At 55.2% G+C, this 19,332-nt stretch overlaps 1 protein-coding gene across 1 annotated transcript in view; it reads right to left on the bottom strand.

The window, feature by feature from the left end:
* Window positions 1-19,332, bottom strand: part of SYT7 (synaptotagmin 7) — a 76,410-nt gene that overhangs the window by 31,224 nt on the left and 25,854 nt on the right. Inside the window, exons 2-3 of the mRNA XM_031943657.1 lie at window positions 11,405-11,508; window positions 4,351-4,430 (exon numbers count right to left, since the gene is read on the bottom strand). Of these exons, the coding sequence (XP_031799517.1) occupies window positions 4,351-4,430; window positions 11,405-11,508 (184 nt within the window). The remainder of the gene's footprint in view (window positions 1-4,350; window positions 4,431-11,404; window positions 11,509-19,332) is intronic.

Here is a 19,332-nt window from a genome sequence, read left to right as displayed (position 1 = left end):
AGCCCCCGCGGGCGGGGAGGCAGGTGGACGGGTGCCCCATACCTTGGAAGCTGGTGGGAGAGAGAGAGAGAAAGAGAGAGAGAGAGAGAGAGAGAGAGAGGAAGAGGAGAGCCCTGGATGGCAGGCTCAGGCCTCGGCCTGGGGCGGGAGGTCAGCTTCCGCTGCTCCTGGCCTCTCCTAGGGGGCCCCTGGCCCCCCTTCCTCCCCAGCGGCCACCAGTGGCTCAGGATCATGGGATTAGGGCCCTCAGAAGCCAGATAGTCCAACCCCCTCATCCTCCGGAGGGGGAAACAGGCCCCAAAGGGGGGAGTTATCCAGGCAAGGTCATGGACGGAAGTTACAGTCAGGATTAGAACCCAGCCTTCAAGCCCAAGCCTTCTCCCAGCTCCCACTCTACCTCAAACTAACCAATTCTCTCCTTCCCAAGAATTCTTTTTCTTTTTCCCAGAATTCCTTTTCCTTCCTTTTGTCCCTTCCGGGATGGGTCCATCTCTTCCCCCTAAATGAAACTCCCTTCATCCTTTGTACTCATATCCCCAGTGGTTCACACGTAGGAGGCGCTTAATAAATGACTATTAATAAATGTTATTTATTCTTGGAGACCCCAAGACCAGAGAAGGACCCTAACGAGTCACTAGTGGTCCTCAGGAAATTTCCTTTCTCCTTAGGCTTGTCAGTGGGGCAGTGTGTAAGTGAGTGAGCGTCCGAGTGGGTGTGTGAGCGTGTGTGAGTGTGTATGTGTGTGTGTGAGTGTATATGAGAGACTTTTCTGGGATTCAAAGACTGAGAGCCAAAGGTCCCCTGAAGTTCTGACCCACAGCGGCCTCCCCCCAGCCCAGGTCTGCTGCCTTAGGACCAGGGCAGGAAATTGAAGTTCCTTGGCCCCTGACGTACCTTTGCCAGATCAGGATTTAAAGGAAAGTTGCCCCTTAGATATAGGAGAGAGCCCACTGGGCACTGGGATATCAGGGCAGGGTTTAGGGCCGGGCAGCCACGCTCCCCACCAGGGCTCAGCGGGGCTGAAGTGGTCCAGGTCTCTCTTTAAGGCTCAGAGAGGCCCCGCTGGGGGTAGAGAGTGGGAGGGGAGGGTCATGAAGGCAAAGGGAGAACTGGGGAGGATCTTTGGGGTCCAAGCTTTAGGGCTGGCAGAGACCTTCAAGATCTTACACAACCTCAGAAGCGAGATTCGAACCCAGGTTTTCTGATTCCAAAATCAGTGGTCCTGCCACTCCAGACTACATTCTCTGGAAATGGTGCAAGCAACAAGAACCAGGGGAGAAGGGGCTCCATCTCCGCCCTCCTGAACCCCCAGAGATCAAGGACAGGAGGACTCCCTTTCCTGCCAGAGTTCCTGCCTTTGAGTGTCAGGAAAGCCAGAGGGGTCTCAGGTTTGTGGAAATGGAAATCCGCCAGACCTGACTTGGGACAGGGCAGAGAGGATTATGGGGCAAAGGTTAGAATGGGGAAGAGAAGGGGCACAGCCCTTGGGGCACCCCCCTACACCCACTCCCAGGGCCCTGGAGGCAAAGGAGCCATAGCTCTGGAAAGGGATGGGAACTCTTAGGGTGGGATGGGGTTGACATGGGTCACGGTGAAGGGTCTTGTAGATGGACACCCCCTTCCTTCCCCATTCAGCCCCTGGGATACTGGAGCCCACCTCTCCAGGTTTTCCAACTCTTATCTCAGTCAGGTACTGAGCCATCTCCTCTCCCTCCCCCAGGCGCTGCCATGGGACTGCCATGGGACTGTCCATGGTGCTGAACTCCAGACTCAGCCCCACTGACCCTGGGCAGGGATTTAGCTCTTGGTGACATGAATCAGATCTCGTACTCGGGGTCCCAGGGTTGGCTGCAGCAAGTGGAACATGGGACAACGTTCCCTACTCTCACAGATCCAGAGAAAGACCCTCCTGTAGAGGAGAACATGTACTCCAGGACCCTCACCCAACATGAGCTTCTCTGGGGGGAAAAGCCCAGCCCTGTCATGTCCCTGAAAGTTGGGGGAGAGTTGGGGGAGAATTGGAGGGTCCCTCGGCTGCACAACCTCCTCCCCGCCCCCATCCCCATCTCTACAGCATGAAGACTCACAATTTACCCCCCCTCTGAACCCTTTGGATAGAACCTGGAGCTGGGGTCCATCATCACAACATGGGGAGCTTATGCTCTGATCAGCTCAAGCTGCTGAAGGGGGTGGGTAAGGATGGAGCCTGGAGCCAAAATACAAAGGCCTCCAAGATGGGTGGTCGGGGGTCCTGCATGACTGAAAGGGGAGATCCAGACCACACAGGTGCAGAACCTGTGTGCAGGTTCTGCACCTGTGTGCAGAACAACCCAGACCTGACTCCTGCCTGGGGCCTGGGGCCCCCTGGACACCAACCCCAGCCTAGCACATCCACAATTGCTTTCCTTTACCCCTATCGATGGGCAACAAAGCCACGCTCTGGTCTCTTTGCCAGACTCCGGCCCTGGAGACAGGGGAATGGACTCCCATCATCCTAGGGACAGGCACCCTTGCCCATAGCTCTCCTAGAGGTTGGGGAATGGACTCCCATCATCCTAGGGATGGGGACCCTTGCCCATGGCTCTCCTAGAGACTGGGGCTGTGCAATGGGAGGGCAAGTCCAGAAGGCTGCTCAGGGCACCTGGGCCCAGCCAGCCCAATATCGGAAATCCCGGGCCCTCATGTTTCTGGATATCCGAGCTCCCAGCTCTGAAGCTGAGAGGCCATCCCACAGAGGAGAGGGAGGCTGCCAAGGAGACCTGAGGCTGCTTCTTGGGGAGCCACGGCGCTCTTTCTTTATTCACCCCCACCCCGATCCTCCCTGGCTTCGGTGAAGTCTAGGCCTGGAGACAGATCTGAGTGTGGAAGGAGAAGGAAAGAGCAGGAGGAGGAAAGGGGACCATGAAAGGGGGATAGAGGATGAGGGCAGGCAGAGGGGAAAACCATGGGGGAAGAGAGGGGAAGATGTAGAAAGGAGGGAAGGGAGGCCGAGGGAAGGATGAAGAAAGTGGGGACAAAATGTGGGCAGGGAGGAGCAGAAGGGAGTCAGGAGTGAGGAAGTCCCACCTCTGGCTGGGAAGCTGTTCCTTGAGCCTCCAGCCCGGGGCCACTCCGTCTTTAGGTGGCAGGACATGAGGGAGGACAAAGGGGGAGGAAGCCAGCTAGGAAGTGAGAGAGAGGGGCCCCTGTTACACTAAACCCCTGCAGAACCTCAGGAAGGGTCTCACAGTCCAGCTGGGACTCAGCCTCACCAGGGACCCCAAAGCCTTCTCCTACAGGTCAGGCCGGAGAACAGAGATGCTCCTTAAGTCAGGGAGAGGGGATGCTGCAGTTCTGGGCTGGGGCGGGGGGCTCTGCAGATGTAGGAACAGACCCCCAGCCAAACGCAGCAAAGGAAGCTTCCAGACTTCTGAGAGATGGGGGAGGGAAGTGGACAGGGGTCTTGGGGACGAAGGAAGAAACACTGAGTAGCTTCTCCATTCCGCCCTCCCTCAAAACCCAGCCAGTCACAGGGAGGGGGAAGATCTCCCCCAAATTTTTCATGGTGTCCACAAGCTGGGGAGTGCTTGGGGCAGCACTGAGGAAAAGTCATACCCACTTTATAGATGAGAAAACCAAGTCCCAGTTCAATTAGCAAGTCACAATCTGGAGCCCAGACCCCCCCCCAACTTCAAAATCCTCAGCCCTGTCTACTGTACATTGGTATTCTTGGGGCCTGGGGCCGTGCGTGCATGGGCGGGAGGCTTGGGGTGTCGGTTGCTGGGAGGGGACGTATAGACAGCTTAATTCCAATGGAAACACCATGGAAAGGGCAGAGGTGTCTGAGGGAGGCGGGCTCTGAGTGGTGAGAAGGGGCGATGTCGGGGCGAGGCTCTGGAAGGGGATGTAGAGGTGGGGTGCCTTGTAGGGGGGTGGATGTAGGTATGGGGGAGACTTTCATGGCAGAGAAGTCTGTGTGGCAGGGAAAGGTAAGAGAATGGGGGGTAAAAAGAAGGGGGGTGTTTCAGGGCGAGGTTCTAGAAGGGGATATGAAAGTGGGGTGCTTTGTATGAGGGTAGATGTAGGTGTGGGGGAGACGTTCATGGCAGAGAAGTCTGTATGTGTCAGGGAAACGTAAAAGAATGGAGGGTAAAAAGAAGGGGGTGTCAGGGCAAGGTTCTGGGGGGATGGGAGATGTGGGAGCCCTTTTAGGGGTGGGGGGAAGTCTGTGTGTGCCAGGAAAGTGTAAGAGGACGGGGCGGGGGATGGAAGGAGAGCCGTGGGGACACCTCTCACCTCAGTGGCCGGCTGCCTCGAGGCCCCTGCCCCACAAGCCGATTTGGCCCACCCCACACTCCCCCGGGCACCTACTTGATAGCCTTCTTCTCACTGCGCCCACGCCCAGAGTCTGGGGTGCCCACGGTCTCTAGGGAATTCTTGTAGCGTTTGCCCTGTGGAGAGAATAGCAGGGTCACTCAAAGAGGAATCCTCACAGAAGCAGAAGGGGCCTTAAGAGGCCTTCAAAGAAATAGTTTACAGATGGGTAAACTGAGGCAAAGAGCAGGCAGTAAACGCCTGGAAAAGTGGCAGAACCACTGATGCTTTTGCTCTGGGACCCTGAAGCCTGCTCGCCCCTCGAAATTCCAAGCCAAGTCCTCCCAGCTAGCCAGGATGGGATTTAGGGGAGCGAAGGGCAGAGGGTTGGGTTTCACCCTTAATGAATCAGGCCTGTCCCCTGGAGCACGGAAGAAGGGGGGCCTCGAAACGCCAGAGAAAAAGGAGCAGAGGGCCCTGGGGGGCCTGAGAGCATGTGATCTTTGTGAGCCTCAGTTTCCCCATCTGTAAAAATCTCTTTCTGCACTAGGCTGACGCTCTCGTGAGCCACGATTCAGAGCCCAAACCTCACCCAGCCCCTAGTTTGTAGAGGAAGCACGTGAAACCCAGAAGTTTTTCTTAACAGTGACTTTCTGGAAAGTAGATGGGATGGCTGGCCACTTATTGGGTGAAACCCAGGACTCTGGGATCGGGCTCATCCTCGCCTTACGGGCTTGAACTCGGGCCCTGCGCTTTAGAGTCCTGTGCTCTGCTGGACGGCAGGTTGGCTCTGCTCCCGGCCCGGGCCTGTTCTCCCGTCCCCAGGGTCCTGGCCAGGCTCCCAGACGCACAGCTCCGCTCTCCATGGACAGACGGCTCTTGGGCGCCCGGCCTGGCCACGTCACGCTGCCCACGTCACCGCCCCCGCATGGCGTGGGCAGCCGCCCCGCAGTGCTGGCAGGGGCCCGGTGACGCCAGAGGCTGGGGCGGGAAGGCCGTGGCTTTCCGCTAGGTCTGGGCGAGCCGACCGCCACCCCGGACGGACACAGAGCCCAGCCACTGCTCGGGCCAAGGCCGGCTCACGGACCACTAGGCTGGGGAGTCCGAAGGGCAGCACTTACTGCTCACTGCTGGGGAAACTGAGGTTTCCTCTGGTCCGATGCTGTTCAGGATCTGAAGCCGGAGCTCAGATATTTCCCTGAGAACTTTGCCCAAGACACAAAACTGCCAACAGCAGGTGGGGCCCCGGGCCCTCTGACCCTAAACTCGGGCCCCTCTCAGTGAGCCCAGGGGTGAGAGAGGAGGGGGACGGAGCCTGGGATCAGCTCCCTCTGAGGAGGGGCGCCCAGGCCCCTCCAGGGACACTGAGGAGGTCCGGATCCCGTGGGAGGATCTGCACTGGGGAGGGCTGCAAAATTTTACAGATGGGGCCTGGGGAGGAGGGGCCAAGGTCACACAGAGAGAGCAGATCCCAGGTTCGAATGCCAAGTCTCTGACTTCGAACCAAGACTTCCTGCCCCTCCACAGCCCCAGTGGCCGGGGGAGGCGAGCGAGCAGGCCGGAGGGCAGGGCAAAGGGTCCCTGGCGGGGCTGGGCCGGGGCAAGCAGCAGGACTGCGGTGCTGCTGGGGGAGGAGGAGGAGAGACCTGCATCGGAGGAAGGTGAGTTCTGTTCACCTTCTCGGTCGGGTTTCTAAATATAGCCTCCTGCGGAGCCCAGTGCCATTAACATTCTTCCCGGCCACCCGGCACCCCACATGCATACCGATGACAAGGACGGGCTGAGCCCAGAACCGGCCACTCTCCCCTCCCCCTGGTGCCGGAGCGGGGCCAGGACCTTGATGTGGGGGCCAGGGGCCAGGACCTCGCTGTGGGGGCCAGGGGCCAGGACCTCGCTGTGGGGGCCGGGAGCCAGGACCTCGCGCCGATCCCAGGGGTGGCTGCTGGCCAAGGCCCGCCGACTCCCCGCCTGCCGCCTGGGCTCGGCCGTCCTCCCGAGCTTCCCAGCCCCGTGAACACCAGCTGCTGGTTCTGAGCACTCTGGCCTCCAGCACCCAAACACACACCTCTTCCCACATCCCAGAATCCAGCCCACAACCCCCAATTATCCTGTCCTCCCCAGAGCAAACAAGACGCGCCCACAGATGCTCCCTCCAGCTGCAGCCCCCCCCCAGGAGCTGGCAAAGCCCCGCAGAGACTGGCAGCTGGAAGGGACACCTGGGGGGGGGGCTCTGCTGCCCCCTCCCCCAGCGTCGGCTCCTGGAGGACACTGCTCCGCCCTTGGGAGTGCCCTGGAACCATCACACCCCTCCAGGCCAGGAGCTTCATGAGGAAGCCCCTGAAGTCCCTGATGATGTAGGGGCTGATGTTCTGTGCTCTAAGGGCCCTCCCGCTCGATGTTCTCCACTGGAAGGATCCAATAGAACCCCGGCCTTGCTGGCTCTCCTGAACCAGTGTCCAGAGCCTTACACCCAGAGCTGCTTGATCTCCTGGCTGGCTAAGAGTCCTGGAGACCCTCCATCCCGCACTCCCTACTTGAGGCGGGGCGCCCTCGCCAACATCCCCATGGGGCACAAAGGCCTCTGGGATTGGGGGATCCTTCCCCCCTGACAGCCCAGCCTGTTTTTTCCTTGGCAAGGCAGGCAGGATTCAGGGATTTGCCCAGGGTCATACGCATGAGGCTTCACTGAAACTCGGGTCCTCCCTATTTTAACTGTTGTGCCAGCTAGAAGCCCCCAGCCCCACCCTGCTCTGAGGCCCTTCCTGCTCTCGCTTTTGCCTACCATCAATCTGGACTCACATGACAAAGCCACACGCCGTTAGGGAAGAACAGACTTGCTCACAGAGGAATCAAGGGGAGGACAAGATTTAAATCCAGGACCTTCTGCCTCCAAGTCTAGACAATTTCATGTTATCCCTCAGTCTCCCTCGGCCAGCGGGGGTCCCAGCCGATAAAGCGACAGGGTCGGATGGAAAGCCCCCAAGGACCCCAGGCCCTCGAAACAGAGCCTCCTACAGACCCCCGACTCCCCCCTCCCTCCCAGGGCCTCGAGTATCCTTTGGTTCTGGGACTGCCAGCAGCCCCTCCCCTTGTCATGCCGCTCTTGGCCAAAAAGTTGGTGACTTCCGTCTAAGATCCAGCCGGCCCCCCCAGGCTCACACAACTGGCCCTTTCTTGCTTCCCAGAGGCTTCTTGCTGGGCTCCAGGAGGGCAGGGGATGGTTCTGGTCTGGGGAGAAGCAGGGAAGGGCAGGGGGCAAAACCTGAGGAAAACACCAAGGGGACCCGGCCTGGCTGTCATTGGGGAGCGAGGAAACGGCTCGCCGTCCCCTCCCCTTACGCCCCCGCCTGCCTCCGAGAGTCAGCAAGGGGGGGTCGCCTGAGCTGAGCCGACGGAGAAACCACGAGATTGGAAGAAGTTAAATGGATCTGGCACCCGGGCTGTCACCTTTGGGGGATGGGCAACCTGGGAGTCTTGTGGCTGGGAGCTCCAGGCCCCTTAGGGGAAGGAGGCAGGCAGATAAGGCCCACGGGCTTCCCAGCCAGAGTGGAACAGAGGTGGGGGTCTGGGGGCCAGTGAGAGGGAGCCAAGGGCTGGGGGGGGGTTGGGGAAATAGAATTTAAACAGAGGTGGGGGGTCTGGGGGGCCAGTGAGGGGAGCCAATGGGGGTGGGGCAGGGAGGGACAGTAGAATATAAAGAGGGGGGTCTGGGGGCGGGAGGGGGCAAGGGCTGGGGGGTAAAGGGGGGAAGGGCTTTCTGTCCGAGGAGGGAAGGAAGGAGCAGGCTTGGCCAGAGACGCCAAGCTCTGCTCTGTGGTCTGGCATCTCCCGCCACCCACTTAAGCAGCCCAGGCTCCAGGCCCACTCCCGCCCAGCCATCCGGCCCGCAGTCCCCGGCCTGTCCTTCTCACCTTCCAGGGCCACCAGGCGCCAGCCTGTCCTGCCTGCCACCTCTGCCGCTGGGGACCCAGCCAGCTTTGAGGTCTGCCCTGGCAATCAGGGCCTGGCCCCAGGCAGAGGCTGCAGGCTAGAGACCAGCCTAGGGGCAGCTGGGATTGGGGGGGGGGAGCTCATCTGTGGTCTGGAGCCTCACTCTGCTGATCCTGCAGGGAGAACACCACCGGCCCCTCCCCAACTTCACAGCAAGCGAGAGCCCTCCCCAGCAACCTAGAGCCCTCCCCAGCAACCTACAGTCATAGCACCTGTTACAGTCAGCCCCACAAACACGGGTGGTCCCAACCTCAGGGACCTAGGCTCTGACCTGCTACTGCCCCGGAAAAGTCCAGCTCTCCACCTTTTGCCGACTGACAGGCTCCCCACCTTTGGGGGAAATGGCCCAATTCAGTCCGGTCAACAAGAATTTAAGTACCTACTCTGCGCCAGGTACTGCTAAGTAAGTGATATTTCTTTGCCTTTCTGACCATGAGGGCTGGTGGGTGGGAGCTCAGTGGTCAGAGCTCTGGCCCATTCTCAAGCCCTGCCCCTCCCCCACTCTAGGTCCCAGCCAAATGAGCTGACTTGCTTTTCCCCTTCTAGGACACCCCATGTCCCTCCTTCAGACCTTTGCACTGACCATCCCCCCACCAGGCAGCGCCTGCTCCTTCTAGCCCCACAGAACCCCTGGCTAATCCCACGCCCTCCCCCCCATTGTGTCTCACTCACTCATCTGGGTCCCACGGAGTGTAAACTACTTGAGCTTAGAAACTATTTGCCTCCCGGTTTCTACGCCCGGCCCAGCGCCCAGGACCCGGCCTAGACCTGTCATCTCACACCCGTAGGGAGCTCCCAATAATTCAAGTGAAGACCTCGATTCCAATATTTATTAAGCACCTACTATGTGCCAGGTACTGAATCAAGCTAAAGTAGGCATTCCGTCTGCCAACAGACCAGCCCTTGTCCTGCAACTTAAAGTTATATACAACATTTCCCCCGAATTACATGTAAACAGTTGTAACACTCACTTTTTAAAAATTGCTCTGAAGTCCCATTTTCCCTCCTTCCCTGAGGCAGTAAGCAATGGGATGTAGGTGATACAGGTTTCATCATGTAAAGCCCGTTTCCAGCTAAGTCGTGTTATAGGAGACAGACCCAGAGGGAAGGGGAGACTTATCCCTTCCAATGAGGAGGAAGGCTGGCCCTGATGGTAGTGAGAAGGTTTGCGAGACTCTCCAGATATTATTTTATTGGTCCTTACAAGGGTTATTATGATCCCCTTTTGCAGATCGGGAAACTGAGGTTAGGTGGAAGAGGTTAAGGGGCTTACTCAGGGTCTCACTAGTAGCATGTATCTTAGACAGGATTTGAACTCAAGTTTTTCTTTCAACTTGTACTGACTAGAAGAAGTCACCTGTCAGTGAGGGCCCCAAAAGAGATAAAAGAAGAAAATGAATGAGTAACTGTGAAATGAGATGAATATTATTCTCTTGGGGCAGGGGCACAGGCAAGGGCAGGGGCAGGACCTGGAGCAGAAACCGGGGCTGGGGCCTGGGTGAGGGACAGGGGCAGGAGCTGGGGCAGGAGCTGGCACTAGGCTTGGGGAAGAGGCTGGGACAGGGGCAGGGGCAGGGGCCGGGTATTGCGCGCCGGCTTCTCGGCAGCTCTCCTTCCACTCAGTCCCTGGAGAACTGAGGCCTGAGTGACCAAGGGAGGGCCCCCCCTCCGTCCCCCCCTCCGTCCCCCCCTCCGTTCCCCCCTCCGTCCCCCCCTCCCGTCTCCCCAAGCACAGGCCAGGGGCCCTCCTTGGCCAGCCACAGCTTCTCTTCCCACCCCCCACCCCACCCCCAGGGCCGCTCCCAGGGCCCGGCCGAGGAGGGGGCGGCTCCCGGAGGAGGGACGCGAGCCGGGCCAGTGGGTGGGGCAGGGCCGGCTGCCGGCTGCTCGGCGCACCCTCCCCCCTCCCTCCTTCTGTCTCCCTGGCCTGTTCTCTCGGGGTGATTAATGCCTCTCCCAGCAGCTTCCTTACTTATTGATGGCCTAATCCCGCTTGTTAATCCCCGGCCCTCGTTAAAAATGAAAAGAAGCCGTTTGTGCTTGTACAAACCCTCCAGCCAGGATGGATGTGCGGGCCTCGGGCCGTGGGGGGCGGGCGGCCCCGGGAACCCCTCCCTCTCCTGCCCGCCGCAGCCCCGCGCTGGGGGCGCTCCGAGCCCTCCGGGCCGGGCCGGGCCGCGCTCTCAGCCCGAGCCCCCTCTCCCTCGGCTGGTTAGCCCCGCGATAGCTCGGCTGGAGGCGCCTCATTTCTCCGAATCAGTAAAATGGGAGTAATCAGCCCTCCTCCTCCTCCCCTCCCCAGGCTGTGGGAGCCCAAACAGGCAAAGCCTCCTCCCCGGACCCTCCTCCGCAGAAAGCCTGGCCCGAGCCCGCTTAGTGGCAGCGCTTCCCAGGACAAGATCTCGCTTTATCCTTTCTCAAGCTTGTTTGGACACAGTTGTCTGCAAACAGCCCCCCCGCCGCCGCCCCCACGAGACTATAAGCTACTTGAAAGCAAGAGCTTCTGCTACTCTTAGTATACAGCAAAGTGCTGTATACTATCCCGCGATCTCTCTCTGTGTGCTCTCTGTCTCTGTCTCTCTTCTCTCTCTCTCTTCTCTCTGTCTCTCTGTCTCTCTGTCTCCCTCTTTTTCCTTCCCTCCTTCTCTCTTCCTCTTTCCCTCTCCCTCCCTCCTTTTCTCTCTCCCCTTCCCTCTTTCTCCCTCCCTCTTTCTCTTTCCCTCCCTCCCTCCTTCTCTCTCTCCCTCCCTCTCTTTTCCTCTGTCTCCTTCTTTCTGTCTCTCTTGCTCTCTCCTCCCTCTCTTTCTCTATGTGTATATGTATACATATACGTAGGTGCAGTAGATAATGAGGAGGTGCTTAATACATCTTATTAACTGACCAGCCACAGTGCCCTAAGTGTTCAAGAAATGCCTATTATTATTATTATTATTATTGCCGAGTGTGCGCACGTCTCTAGGATCGGGACTAGATTTGAAGCCTTGCCGTCCACATGTGACCAGGAGACCCTGAGGGCAGGAACGCCGTGGGGAGGGGGCCCCATCGGGGGGTCCGGGATGAGGCTCCGAGATCGAAGGCCCGGAAAGGGCCGCAAGCCCGGCTGGGCTCCCCCCCGACTCACCAGTTTGCGCTGACACCACTGACAGATCCCACACAGGACGATGGTGACGCTAAGGCTGATGGTGATGATGGCGGACACTAGCAGGACGTCCCGGGAGGGTGCCCCTGGAGGAAGGAAGACAGGGCTGACGTCAGAAACCGGCCGGATCTTAGCGGTGGAAAGGACACGTTAGGAACAGGCGTCGCCATCGGCCGCCACTGCGCCCTGAGGAGCGGGGGCCTCGCCACCTGACTTCCAACTGAGACTTTCCCGTGTGTTATCTCTGCCACTACGGTGGGAGCACCTGGGAAGGACGCAGGTTCTAAGGGCAAACCGGGAAAGGACACGGGGGGCTTCCCTTGCCGGGGAGACGCTGGGGGTGGGAGTGGAGCTTCAGACCTGGAAGGTCAAGGTTCAAATCTCAATTCCAAACTTGTGGAAAGAACAACGATGGAAGAATATCTGGTTTTCAGACAAGCTGGTTCCCGGGCAAACCACTTAATTTCTCTAGGCCTCAATTTCCTCAATTAGTAACGATGACAGTAAGAACTAGCACCGTTAGGTGCTTTATCTGCTACCTCATCTGATCCTCCCAATCGTGAATCAGGGGCCATCATTATCCCCATTTTATGGAGACTTGAGAGATCAAATGTCACACACCTGGTACTTACTAGTCCAGGAAGGATTGGAACTCAGGTCCAATGTGGGCTGGACCTGCACTGTGGTGCCCAGATGTCTCACTTATTGCTTACATGAGGAGCTAGTAGGACCGGATGGTCTAAGATGCTTCCTAGCGCTACGCTCTACAACCGTGACATCAAATTTGGGTATTTCCTTGAGTTTGGGGCCATTGGGTAATGGAGAGTTAAATCCATTTACTGTGACCCCAACGGTTCCTGATCACTTCCTGTGATTGTTGCCCCAGCTTTCCCTCTGTGTGTCTCTCTATCTCTCCCAGTCTTGTCTTTCTCAGTCTCTCTCTGTGTCTCTCTGTATCTCTCTGTGTCTCTCTGTCTCTCCCAATTTTTCTTCTCTGATAAATGCGGAAAGTCAGAGTTACAGAAAGACCTCAAAAGTGCAGAGGGAAGGATCAGAGAGGGCGTCCTCTGAGAGGTAGCAGCAGAATTGGGTCCCAAAGAAAGAAAAGACTCAGGGAAGAGGATTGGGAGCAGGAAGGGACCTTAGACACTGTCTAAGCCCAACACTCTCCTCTCACTGGGAAGGAAACTGAGGCCAAAATCACACAGGCAGTGAGTGGCAGGACCGGGGTCCTCAGCCAGGACCCAGGACTCTAACTGTAGTATCACAGGGAAGTCAATAGGCTGAGAGGGGTAGGGGGAAGATGGGCAGAGAGGAAGGGAAGGGAGGGGGAAGGAGGGAAAAAAGGGGAGGGGAATCTATTGCCTCTATATCCCTGGTCATTTCCCCCATTAATCTATTAAGCATCCACTGTGTTCCAAGTAGTTCTTCCCTTTAGTCTTTCCCAAGGAATGACTGGAAGCCTCTCAAAGCCTGGAAAGTCTTTCCAGATTCCAGACCTGCTGCAAACCAAGCTGACTTTCCAACATGCTAATAAAACAACAACATGAATAATAGCATTTATACAGCATGTAAAGGTTTGTGAAATATTTTACACATGTTCCTATTTGATCCTCAGAACACCCTTGGAGAGGGAGATGCTATTATTCTCATTTTACAGAAATGGGGTGAAATGACCTACCCAGGATCACACAGTGTCTGAGGCAGGACTGGAACTCAGTTCTCTCAGAGCACGTTTCACCCATAATTCTCTGAGTGAACTAAATTGCTCTCAATGGGGAAGAAGCCATGAGCCAAAAAGACAGCTGGGTTTGGGGTATAAAGGAACTAGGTTTGCACATGGCTTTGTGGCCTCCAACCTTGAGAGCTTGGCTGTGCAGAGGACTTCTGTGTCTCTCTGCACCACAAGGGAGCTGGTCTGCAGGAGCTCGAAGAAAGCCTGTGACTCTATGACCTGTGTTCTAGGGGACATCATCCTGGGGACCACAGGGGACCAAGGAGGTAAGTGATTCAAAGGGCACAGTCAGGGGGCACCACCAGGGAGGGCACAATGGGGGGGCACAGCCTGATCGAAGCACAAAAGCAGCAGATGGAGCGTCCCAGCCCCCTGGGTCAGTGGCAGCCCCCAAACTCCCTGTCCACCCCCAAAGAAATGGGGACACATCACCATAGTCATTACAGCTGCGGGAGAGGCAGGCCGTGGCATTAATGACTTGGGAAAGCTGCTTTTCCGGCACTGGGTCTGCAGTTTTCCACTTCCTCACATGACTCCCCGCTCTCCCGGATGTGAGCTGGGGAGATTCACCCCCGGTGGGGAGCTCTGTGCACTGCTGAGTGGGCTCCCCTTGTCCAGGGGGCTCCAGCACTGAAACCTCAAAGACAAGGTAACTTCTAGTTCCTCCCCAAGCTGCCAGCAGCCACCCCCTCTCCCTCCCGGTGATCTAGCTGTCGCCTTCCCTTACTTACTCCTTTCTCCCCCTCTTCTTTGTGTACCTCAAACTCTTCCTCTTCCTTCCCCTCTCCAGGCGCCAGCCTTGTCTGCCCGCCCCCCCACACCCAAAGCAATGGCAGCTCTCTTGTCTTCCTAGTACTCCTACTACTATCCTGTGTTACACAGCACCTCCCCTTTCCTCTAATCCTTCCTTGGCTCCCTCTGCTTCCAACAGGCCTCTGGGGAAAGTCTTTCTGGAGTTCTCTCTGGGATATTCCCCCCTCCCCATTCTTGTCTGCTTCAGTTTATGAGTCAGTCCTGGAAGCCAGGGCCGGAGGGCCGGATGTTCTCGCTCTCATTCAGGGGATAAGGGCTTTCAACTTTCCCCAAAGAACACAGTGTGCTCTTTCCCCCATTGCCTTCACCAGGGCCTCTGTTCCCTTCTGTGATGATCAAACTTCATGAACATTTATGAAGCACTTATTGTATGCCAGACTTCTAGGGATACAAAGTCAATTTTGAAACAGAACCTCACTTCAAAGATCTTACTTTCTAAGGGGAGGGCCAACATGTGCACACTCTCTCGCCCTTTCTCTGGATCTCTTTGTCTCTTTGTATGTGTCTGTTTTTGCCTGTCTCTGTCTCTTGTCTCCCTTTCTCTTTGTCTTTCTGAGTCTCTGTGTGTCTCTGTTTCTTTCTCTGTCTCTGTCTTTGTCTCTGTCTCTCACTCTATGTCTCTGTCTCTGTCATTCTCCTCTCTATCTCTGTTTCTGTTTATCTCTCTCTGTGCGTGTCTCTCTTGGTTTCTCTGTGTCTGTTTTTGCTTCTCTTTGTCTTTGTCTCTCTGTCTCTCTCTTTCTGTGTCTCTGTCTGTCTCTCTGTCACACACACACACACACACACACACACACACACACACACACACAATTATCAAGAGGTAACCTTGGAGAAGCATTAGCAACTGGGGGAAGAACACAAGTTTCAGGAAATGGCACTCGAGCTGAGCCTTGAACTAAAGCGTGGGAGAGGGCAGAGCCCTGCAAGCCCGGGGCCCGCCCAGCACCCAGCTTTGATCAGGAGGCACCCACAGAAACAAGTCGTCCTGCATTCGAGGAAGCCGACATGCCAAAAAGGAGGGGAAGGGTCCTCCGCTCACGTCCCATGAGTATCACAAGGGGCAGAACTGAGGCTGAGCCAACCCCCACTCTGTGTCCTACATTACTTCATCCCACCCCACCTTGTCCACTGAAGAGGACCTAGTTTTTTCCCTTAGAGGCTGCAGTCAAGACAGGTAGCTGCCTGGTGGTCAAGTGGCCAAAATCGCCAAATCTCGCTCCACCGGCCCGTGAGCGTCAGGGTCAGCACAGGGGGCTGGAATGGTTAGCACCTGCGTAAGCTGAAACCCTCTTAGCACAGCCAGGGACAACCAGCGTCATCTTCTGATTCTATGGAAGAACAAGCAAACAGGTGCTGACTAATAAATATTTACCTTCACCTCAGGGACAACTCTCTGTGCTTTATTTGCCTCATCTTTTTTAAAAAGGAGGGATGGGATGGCATGATCTCTAAAGTCCTTTCTAGACCTAAATTCTATGACCTCTGACCCACCGGAGTAGCCTCCCATAGTCCCCTTGGGGCCAACCTCTCCAGTATATCCCACACTTAACCGCCAAAGTGATGTTCCCGATATCCAGGTCAGACTAAGGCCTTCCCTGGCTCAATGAGCTTCAGGGACTGGATTCCCATTGCCTCTAGAAGAGGCTTCTTGACCTGGTAACCATGAACCTGGTCGGTTTTCTTTGTTTCTTTGTTTTTAGTTTTTAGGCAATAGGGATGAAGTAACTTGTCCAGAGTCAGACAGCTAGTATCGGAGGCCAGATTTAAATTTGAGTCCTTCTGACTCCAAGGCTGGTACTGTAGCCACTACACTACCTAGCTGCCTCCCTTTAAAAATAACTTTATTTCAATATAATTGGTTTCCCTTATAATCTTATATGTTATGCAATTAAAATGTCTTCTGAAAACCAGCCCTTGGACTTTATCAGGCTGGGTCCAGAACACCAAAAAAAGTAAAAAAAAAAACATAGTGAGAGTATAGACCACCCTTTTTGATACAACCAGGCTCCAACCCTGCTTTCCAAGTGATCTGTATCACCACTGGCCTGGAGAATGGCTACCAGTTTGCATTTAGACAACCCTTTGAGGTTTCCAAAGCACTTCACACATAGGAGATGAATGTAATCAACTTCCCAACCACCCTTTGAGGTATCAGCCCCATTTGAGGATGGGGCTCCAGAGAGTCCAATTCTTTTGTAGTATCAAAGCTAGGTAGGGTGTTCAACAATGTTAGAAACTAGGGCTTCCTGATTTCAAGTCTAGCCCTATCGAAATTACACCAGGTCTCTTTTGCCTAATTAAAAAGAAGGAGAAGAAGGAGAAGGAGAAGGAGAAGGAAGAGAAGGAGAAGGAGAAGGAGGAGAAGAGATGTTCAATAATGTTAGAAACTTAGGGCTTCCTGATTTCAAGTCTAGCCCTCTCTAAATTACACCAGATCTCTTTTGCCTAATTAAAAAGAAGAAGGAGGAGGAAAAAAAGGAAGAGGAAGAGGAGAAGGAGGAAAAGGAGGAAGAGGAGGAGGAGAAGGAGGAAAAGGAGGAAGAGGAGGAGGAGAAGGAGAAGGAGAAGGAGGAGAAAGAGAAGGGACTTCTTGAGAGTAGGAATGGTTTCATTCTTTTTACTTATGCATAAAGTAGGCGATTAATAATTGCTATTGATTGACTGAGGCAATGAGACATGGAGGCATCTGCTTCTAGAAACACATGGACTTGAGAAGAGATACAAGGACCTTTCCTTGTAGGGGAAGGAGGGAGGAGAGGAGAGGAAAGGAGAGAAGGTGTCTTGGGCTGGGAGACAGGACTCTCATGAATTGTGGTGTGATTTCAAGCGAGTCACTGCCCCCTCTCTCCGGGCCAAGGCTGTTCGCTCAGCTGACGAAAGCTAATGAGGCCACCTGAGTTCATGTGTTCCGTCCCGTGGTCCAGTTAGCACCAAGCTGTTCCACAACCACAGACAGGGCCAGCTGATAACCCGGCCTGCCACAATGAGTCACAGCCAGCGGGGAGAGGCTGGGCCACTGGATAAGAGGGGAAAAGGATCAGCACAAACCCACACCATTTTTTCAGAGAAAAAAGGCAAGAACCATAATGCAGTAGAAAGAACCTTGGGACTCCAATCCAGATGACTCAAGTTCTAGACTTCGTCACTGGCTTGCTATATGACATTGACCAAATATCTTCCTTCTCTGGGCCTCAGTAAAAGAAAAAAAAGTTGGGTTAGTCTCTTAGGTCCTTTCTTATCCAAGGGCAGCCCACATGTTTTTATCTGTGACCCTTGCTATCTACTGGACTTTGGGGCAAGTCATTGAATCTCTTCAGACCTCAGTTTCCTCATCTGCATAATGGGAGGGGGGGTGTTGAGGATCTAGCCTCTGAAGTTCTACTTTTAGCTCTAGGTCTATAATCCTATAATCCACGGAGGATTCATCGTGGACATCCAGAGATGGCACAAATTGGGTGAGCGCTGGGAGCAGAGTGCTGAGTCCGAGAAAAGGAATGATGTTTACAAGTGCAGGCACTTCAGGGCTCACGAGGGATGCTGAAGAGGGAGGGGTTGAGGGATGGGTTCTGGGTGGCTGTCCATGATCACGGGGAGAGGCTCACCTCAGGGGAGAGCTACTGGCCCCAGCCCCTACCCCCTCTGCCAGAACAGTGCCTCTGCTCCCGGGCTCCCTCTCCTCTCCTCTGCATTGCTATGATTTATGGATGAAGAGAATCAAACAAGGGCAGACGGCTGCAGAGAGGCCCTGGGGAGAGCTGCGGGAGACAGGCGATGGACTTCTGAGGACATGCTCTGGGATTCTCGGGACTGGGAGACAGAGGGGGACAGAGCTGGAATGGGCACACACACACACACACACACACACACACACACACGCCAAGCCCTGCAGTCTTATGTATGCACTGCACACAGAAAGCACCATACACACACCTTCCTGGAGACGTGCACGTGATCCCAGCTTCTCACACACAGCTGTGCATGAAAACGGAGACGCAGCCAACCCCCCGTGGGACCCTGGGGATACCGGCAAGGGCAGAGGCTCCTGAGCATCCCCATGCCCTCTTGGTGTCCTGCTGAAATCTCTGTGCTTTAGAACCTGGCTCAAGCGGCCTCTCCACCCCAAAGTCCTGCCCAATAACTAAGCCCACAGTGATCTCTACCTGCCTCCTCCCATCCCACCTGGCCTGTGGAATCATAGAAGTCACAATCAGAAGAATCACGAGAAAACCCTCTACTCCCACCTCCCCACGGTGAAAACAGTAGGAAGCCAAGGGCAGAGTTTAAGTGACTTATTCAGGGTCATATGTAGAATAAGTCACAAAGTCAGGACGGATCCAGAGCTCTTCCCATGTCACCATACCTCCCCCTTCCCATGGCTTCCCACGCCTCTTGCTCCTTTGTCAGCTTTCTACTTTGCTTATTTATGCAGGGAGTATATTCTGTGGCTCACTGTCATCCTGGATGGAATAGAATTTCCTTGAAGGGAGGACTGTTTGTTTTTACTTTTATGTCAATATTATTGATGTCCATCCATCGCTAACAATTTATATCTTTTCCAGCTTCATGTTCACTCCTAGCACACAGTCGGTACTTAATAATTGTTTGCTGAACTGAACTGATTCCATTCAGGGTCCAGACCACATCCTTAGCATCTGACAACACACTTGTGCTTTTAGATGTGCTCCGACCGGAGTGATCCAAGAAATAGCTGTGGAGTAAGTGAAAAGTTCCCTCGAGGTGATTAACAGGTTATTCGGTGTTTTGCATATATTCCCTGCTAATATTATTCCAATTTTACAGAGGAGGAAGGTGAGCCTCAGAGAGCTCAGTCACCAAAGGGGTTAGTAGTGGAGTCAGTAGCCTTATGAGTCCTTAGTCTAGTGTTCTTTCCACCACACTAGAAAGTGTACACAGACCCAACACCCACACAATATGATACCCTGCTTAAGAAGCATCTGAAAGACATGCCCAGACTTCCCTCCTTCTCTCCACAATTGCTTCCCCTCACAGCTCCCAAGAGGGAACACAGCCTGGGCTTCGGGTTCTGCTCTGCCCTTCTGCTCACCCACATCCTTCTGTCAATGAACCCCCTCGACGAGATGCCCACAGAGTAAGAATACAACTCCGGGGTCAGTGTGGAGCAGAGGTTTCTACTGGAGGGTAGCTTCCCTTTCTGAACCCTTCTCCCACTCAGAAACCAGCCAAGTTTGGATCATCCTGGAGAGAGCAGGGCCTCAGCTTATCAGGATTACTAATTTAGGGCTGGAAAAGAGCTCAGATATGAACATGTTGTATTAAAAAAAAAAAAGATATCACTAAAAGAAAAAAAAGAGGCTATTGTGGGACTGAGGTTTCTGAGGAA

The sequence above is a fragment of the Sarcophilus harrisii genome, chromosome 6 (genome assembly GCF_902635505.1).
Source record: "Sarcophilus harrisii chromosome 6, mSarHar1.11, whole genome shotgun sequence".
NCBI lineage: Eukaryota > Metazoa > Chordata > Mammalia > Dasyuromorphia > Dasyuridae > Sarcophilus > Sarcophilus harrisii.
This window is presented reverse-complemented; position numbering and strand designations above follow the sequence as displayed.